Here is a 6,620-nt window from a genome sequence, read left to right as displayed (position 1 = left end):
GCTCATTTGTCTATGACCACCTTCAGTCATTTTCTTTGCAGACCCTCTACTATTCTTCCATAATTATCTCCAAGCTGGTTACTTTCGTAATTCAGACACTATAATCTATAAACAGTGGCCATAGTAAGCTTATCTGCCTGTGTATGGGGCCCTGACTGATAACTGACCAAAAATCAGCCAGGTGTCGTCTGTGCAGGTTTAATTTTCCCATTAGATCGAGGACCACATTGGATAGATGACGGCTCGTATTCTCACCGTTGTAATCGTATCATTTGGCCCTAGGATTGAGCTTGATATTGCCCCCCTCCCTTAAGTGGGTATATTAGGGAAAAGATACGCTTGTTTGGTAAGGTCACCAGCTTTAGCAATGGTACCTTGCACTCCTTGGGACGTAGGTTCAATTCAGCCAGGGCACGATGTGTAAGAAATGTATCGAGACTTCACTAGTTTGTCATTTTTCAAGTAGTCAAGATCTATACAAATCAAAGATGGAGAAGAATATTTATTGTCCCCATTGTACAAGTTACAACATTAAGCAATTTTTTGTCTCGTTAACTTATAAAGGCAATCATTCTAAAGAGGAAAGGTATAATTTACTAATGCAACTGAAGCATGCAAAGTGCAATTTCAAACACAATTAACCGTTTTCTCCCCCACAATTACAGTGTGATTAAGGCTGTGTACAGGTTCGAACTTGCACTAATTATCTATATGTGGAAGTCCATAATTATAGCTGCAAATGATGGCTCCTCTTCATGATATCGTCCCTTGGATATTACAGCCTCTCCCCGTTTTCTGCCACATAAATTATATAACATAAAACTACAGCGTTAAACAATACAATATTTTGAAGATGGCGCCTGCTCTAAAACTCAACACCCCTAATACCAACATCAAAAGTCCACCCCTAACACGTAATACACAAAAGCGGCTTACGCCGCCTGGAAACTCTTAACACCGCCTATAAATTTATACTCTGGGAAATGTAGTTCGCTACCACTCTCCTCTTCAAGAGAGAAAATGCACACGCAGCGAAGTAGGGTGGGGAGGACTACATTACCCATCACATCCCACGCACAGCTACGTCACATGACGCTGACATTCATGGAGCTGCTAAAAGGCGTAGCTCGGCCATTTTGTTGGTGACTCTGTCAGAGCAAGTGACGCTTAGGCTTTGCACAAGCTTGCGGGGCTATTCTATCGCAACATTAGTTGACATTTAGCATTGTTATAGTCACGTCGTGACGCAGCGCAATAGAGCAGTCTTGCTTCCTTGTATAGAATCCAGCGCCTGAGGAACGTCACCGTAGAGTTCCACTGCTTTATCGCTCCGGGCAGCGCCAGCCTTTTCCTCTGCACATTGTGCTCGTAATAATATCGCATGTCCTCTATCCAGAACCTCAACTCTTTCGGTAAGGCAGTTGTCTTCCTTTCATTTCTTTGGTTTTTTTCTTCAACTCTTTGTCCGTTCTTGTGGATTTTGGTGGTATCATTGTTAAAAAAGGTCTAATAGAGGAAGTCTTTCCTAGTTTCAGGTTGACGCTTACATTTACAGTTCGTGCCGCGCCTGAAAGGATAACCCGAGCTCTTTCTATCTGTAAGACCGCCCTGCACCTCCATCTTTTGTCTCCACCATTACAAAATGGCGACGCTCTTAGTTGAGGGGGGAGGGTTGTTATTTACTGTAAGGATGAGGCTGACTAGAATGTCTTATTTGTACTCTTTGCCCCACGCAGTACTACACCAACCTCTCGGCCTACAGTGAGCAGTCTCACCTAGATTTCCCTTTTTTTGTTTGAGTTTCTGGCACGTTTATGGGAAATCTTTAATTGCCAAAAAATATACAAACATTTGACATACGGAAGCTACTTTGTCTGGTCTTATTAAGCGTTACTCTACAAAACTGGCCCTTCCATATATTGTGACCTAGGGCTTTTTCCCAATCTAGCAGGACTGTTTTAGAACTGTCAGACTTTGATGTTGTGTTCCCTCCCATCTATTAGTGTTAATAAAACCTGCATGTGGAATCTTTAGTTCTCACGTTAGTCAACATTGTATGGTTAAATTAAGTCGTATGGCTAAACTACATTTCTCCTTTTAAGGAAAACTCATATTTTAGCCTTACTATTTTCTCTGAACCACCTCCATCCGTCTGGTACATAATGGAACAGTAACACCAAAAAATGTAAGTGTTAAAGTAATGAAAATATCATGTAGTGTTGCCCTGCACTGGTAAAACTGATTTGTTTGCTTCAGAAATACTACTATAGTTCATATAAACAAGCTGCTGTGGAGCAATGGCGTTAATTGAAAAATGGCTATATGGCACAGGTTAACTAATGGATAACAGATAACCCCATTAGACAGACAGCGCTTAACTGCTATCTGCTTTGTAACGTGAGCTTTTTCTCCTTTGAATGGCTACACAGCAGCTTATTTATATAAACAATAGTAGTGATTCTGAAGCAAACACAGCAGTTTTACCAGTGCAGGGCAACACTGCATTATATTTTCATTACTTTAAAACACTACTTTTTTGACATTACTGTTCCTTTAAGTGTTCTTAGATCTACCAGGGAGCTGTTAGCTTGTGTTAAGGAGCTGCTATCTGGTTACCTTCCCATTGTTCTATTGTTAGGCTGCTGGCGGAGGGGGAAGGGATGGGTGATATCACGCTAACTTGCAGTACAATAGTAAAGAGGGACGTTTATCAGAGAATAAGTGACACGACTGGGGGCAGCTGGGAAACTGACAATATGTCTAGCCCTATGTCCGATTTCAAAATTGAATATAAAAATCAGTTTGCTCTTTTGAGAAATGGATTTCAGTGCAGAATTCTGCTGGAGCAGCACTATTAACTTATTCATTTTGAAAAAAAAAAAAAAAGATTTCCCATGACAGTATCCCTTTAACACTTTATACACCTCTAAAAAAGAAATGTTTTGGACTGCTTCAAATTATCTCCACCCTTCTATTCAAATTCCACTGGCTGCTTTTACATGCTGTGTAGTATGTGAACCAATCAACAATTAGACAGACCAGACAGGACAAGTGATTCCTACTGCCCATATAAAGTTGCATTTAAACCAGGCACGTCTTCCTTTCATGCTGATCCTAGGTTGTAAAATTTCCTTGCCTGAAAAACCTACACCTCGAGTTAACCCTCGTCATGGTCGCAAGCTGTTTTCTGTTGGCTAAATCATTGGAAAGGGTTGGTGATGTCACAAGTAGGGTGGTCTTTTCACAAAGACTGACCTGTGCCTATTGAACAGTTGACTGGCCAAGTGAACTGTTTTTTGTATGGCTAGATATTCTATAATGTTTCACACCCTAGAACTGTCCTCATCCAAGTGGTATTATTATGCATTACTATCAGGAGTGTGTCCTTCTGTGTGGAAATACCTTTTTAGCTGAAGGTCTTTAAAATGAAGACCATGAGGCTCAGACCTTAGGAAAAGCACATGGGATCTTATTGATTCCATGCAAAATACTACTGTACGTAGCAAAGAACTCTAAAATTGTGTCCCTGCATAGTCTATAGACTAGAGCCTCGCTTGACACTGGTTTCAAGATAAAAGGAAGAATGGTAAATCGCCTCTAGGCACACCTCGGTGAAGATAATCTTACTTGGTGCAATACTCCAGTCTGGTGCTTCTATTCACTAAACTGCATTGGCCTGAGTATTTCTGAAGGAGCTCGCCAGTCTTCTCTTCACTCTGGCCCAGCCATGAGTGGTAGAATGAAAGCTTATCTTAGATGTAAAAAGCTGGCTCTTGCATGCTACAAACTGTCTGCTGGTGCCTGGAGAAAAGAAAGTATATGAAGAATATAATTCTGAAAGTACTTCTACAGAAGTTAGTTACTTGGGTGAATCAGGTGTATGTGCTGCAGTACAGCAGAGTTGCCATGCATTCTACAACTAGACACCCTAGTTGGCATACACACTTAAGCAATTGTTAATGTGGTGTAGAAATGCCTAATTTTTTTTTTTTATTTTTTTTACAGACCCCTTTGCTGATGCAACTAAGGGTGACGACTTACTCCCGGCAGGGACTGAGGATTATATCCATATAAGAATCCAGCAACGTAACGGCAGGAAAACATTAACAACTGTACAGGGAATCGCAGATGATTATGACAAAAAGAAGCTTGTAAAAGCTTTCAAGAAGGTAATCTTGCATGTTCATTGTAATGGGCCTCTTATTCACTAAGCAGGTCTGTTGAGCTTGTGGCCTATATACACATGGCACTCTGTAAAGTAAACCATTCTTGGGTCATAGAGGTATCTGTGAAGAGGGGAGTAATCGATTGTTTTAATATATGACATGGGCGATGGGTAGGCATGTTTTCCCTACAACATGTTTAACTGTTATTTGCTGAAATAAACTGCATAGCCATGACAAAAGTACTTGTGTACATCAGATCTCGCCACGGTTAGATCAAAGTTGGGAGAAAGGGGTATTAATTATTGCTTACGGATTAGACCTACTTTGTAATTATTCATGACACTGGTTTTTATACCTTCTTTCAAAGTTCCATGGCGTTGCAGAGAATACATTAGTGTTCTCTAATATACTACGATATTCCCCAGGTATAAGAAGTCGCAACTTTTCTATACACTCTATTCATTTTGCCTATACAGAGCTGACTGTTTATTTTAATTTTAAAGCTGTGGAAGTGTCTTTTTTTTTTTTTTTAATATCTTCACCTTCTTGATCCAGAAATTTGCTTGTAATGGTACTGTGATTGAGCATCCTGAATACGGAGAAGTCATCCAGCTTCAGGGAGATCAACGAAAAAACATCTGCCAATTTCTTATGGAGGTAACTTTTTTGTTTGTAAAGCACAACCTCCTTGTAACTGATATCCAACCTAAGCTATATACGACTTTTTTTCTGTTTTCTTTCAGATTGGCATTGTCAAGGAAGAACAATTAAAGGTCCATGGTTTCTGAGATGTGGATAACATAAGATACTTGCCAGCCTTGGCTATTTTGGGAACCATGAATATTTGCAGTAGAAGGACTTTTAACATGTCTGAGCATTCAAAACTAGGTCCATTTTTGCATGACTACCGGAAAAGTGTAATGATTAGGCTAGTAACACATAAGAAAATAGCTGTGAGATGGTAAAAGAACAGTATGTTTTACCACATTTCCAATGGAAATGTTTTAGTGCTAATGTCACTTTTTTTTCTGTTCTCCTTCCCCCCCCCAACTTGATTTAATGTCTTTGTTGTATTAAAACCATATGTTGCTGCCTATTTGAGAATTATTTTGTCTAAACTCTGCTAAAATATTTTGGGGAAATAGCAATATGCTAGCTCTAAACACTTAATATTCTTTGACTTGGACCAAGCAGGTTGCTTTGTCTGTCAGTAAACTGTTTTTCCAAAATGATCCCTTAATAGCACTTCTCTAGCAGGATTCTGCATTGGACTTTTTTCAAAAGCGCAAAAACTTTTTTTTTTTTTTTATTGTGAAAATTGACATGGGTCTAATAGACTTTTGTCGTCTACTACTACTACTACTACACTGCAGGCTGGAGTTGTATTGCTGCCTGAAATCCCTCATAGCTATAATGTAAGGTCAGATCAATTCTGATGGTGTAGTTCACACATCTACATCTGACATTCAGTGTTTATCAATGGGGAAAGTCGGTCATCAGATTTTTATCTCCATGTAGCTTACATGTCGCAACTTTTATACACACAACTTTTGTATCCGTCCCATTATATATAGAGTGTGGCCCTAAGGAAGAAACTTGCATGACTGGCAACATTTCTCTAAAATAGTATCTTTCACTGCTGCATATGTTCTGGTGACAAAGTTTGTTGCAAATCTTTCAGTGCCTTAGTCAAAGCCTCTGAGTGGTTGCTGTGGATTTCTTAAAGGAACATTTATTCCAAAAAAATCTTTTAAAGTAATGCAAATATAAAGTACTGGTGTTTGCTTCAGAAACTCTACAATAGTTTATATCTAGGCTGCCCACCTGTGGTGGCTCGTAAATTTTTTTTTTTTTTTTTTTTTTTTACATCTCTTGCCTTGAAACATGAAGGTGTCTGTGCAGCCTCAGATCACCTGACCAGAATTACTCCAGCTTTAAATGTAAAAGGAGGACAGAACTCTTGTCTGTTAATTGGCTCGTGACTTTACTAATATGGTTTGTTTCTGTGCACTGTCCCAGAGGGTAGTCCTTATTTTTTAAATGGCAATTTTCTATATAAATGACATCTACTACTAAAATTCTCAATGGTTTATTTACATGAAGTAGTGTTTTACATCTTAGCCATTTTATGCAATATATTAAGGAGACCTACATTGGGGGATATAGTCTTCCCTTTAAAAAGTATTGGTACTGAGATTAACTGGCCCCTGCATTGTTTACACTTCAAACTGACCGTAAACTTTTGCATTTACACTTCTAATTCCACCTGTGTTTTTTTATACCTGTAACATCTTGTTCATACCCCTAAAGCCCTGTACTGTTGACACCTCATTTGCACTGTATGAACTGTCCTCATAGGTTTCTCATCTCCTTCTCTAGTCTGCCTTCCCTGTTTCCCATACTCTGCCTGTGGGATGTGAGTCTGGTAGCATTTGGGAATTGTTAGGGGTCCCT

General features: G+C 39.3%; 1 protein-coding gene across 1 annotated transcript; it reads left to right on the top strand.

The window, feature by feature from the left end:
• The first annotated feature begins 1,144 nt into the window (after nt 1-1,144).
• Nucleotides 1,145-5,260, top strand: eif1b.S (eukaryotic translation initiation factor 1B S homeolog). Its single transcript, NM_001087366.1, is given in 4 exon segments — nt 1,145-1,412; nt 4,006-4,169; nt 4,722-4,823; nt 4,910-5,260. Coding segments are annotated over 4 exon segments (342 nt in total). The 5' UTR covers nt 1,145-1,381; the 3' UTR covers nt 4,955-5,260.
• Nucleotides 5,261-6,620: the final 1,360 nt, after the last annotated feature.

Source organism: Xenopus laevis, chromosome 6S, assembly GCF_017654675.1.
Source record: "Xenopus laevis strain J_2021 chromosome 6S, Xenopus_laevis_v10.1, whole genome shotgun sequence".
Classification (NCBI taxonomy): Eukaryota; Metazoa; Chordata; class Amphibia; order Anura; family Pipidae; genus Xenopus; species Xenopus laevis.
Note: the sequence above shows the minus strand (reverse complement) of the source record. Positions and strands in the feature narration are given on the sequence as shown.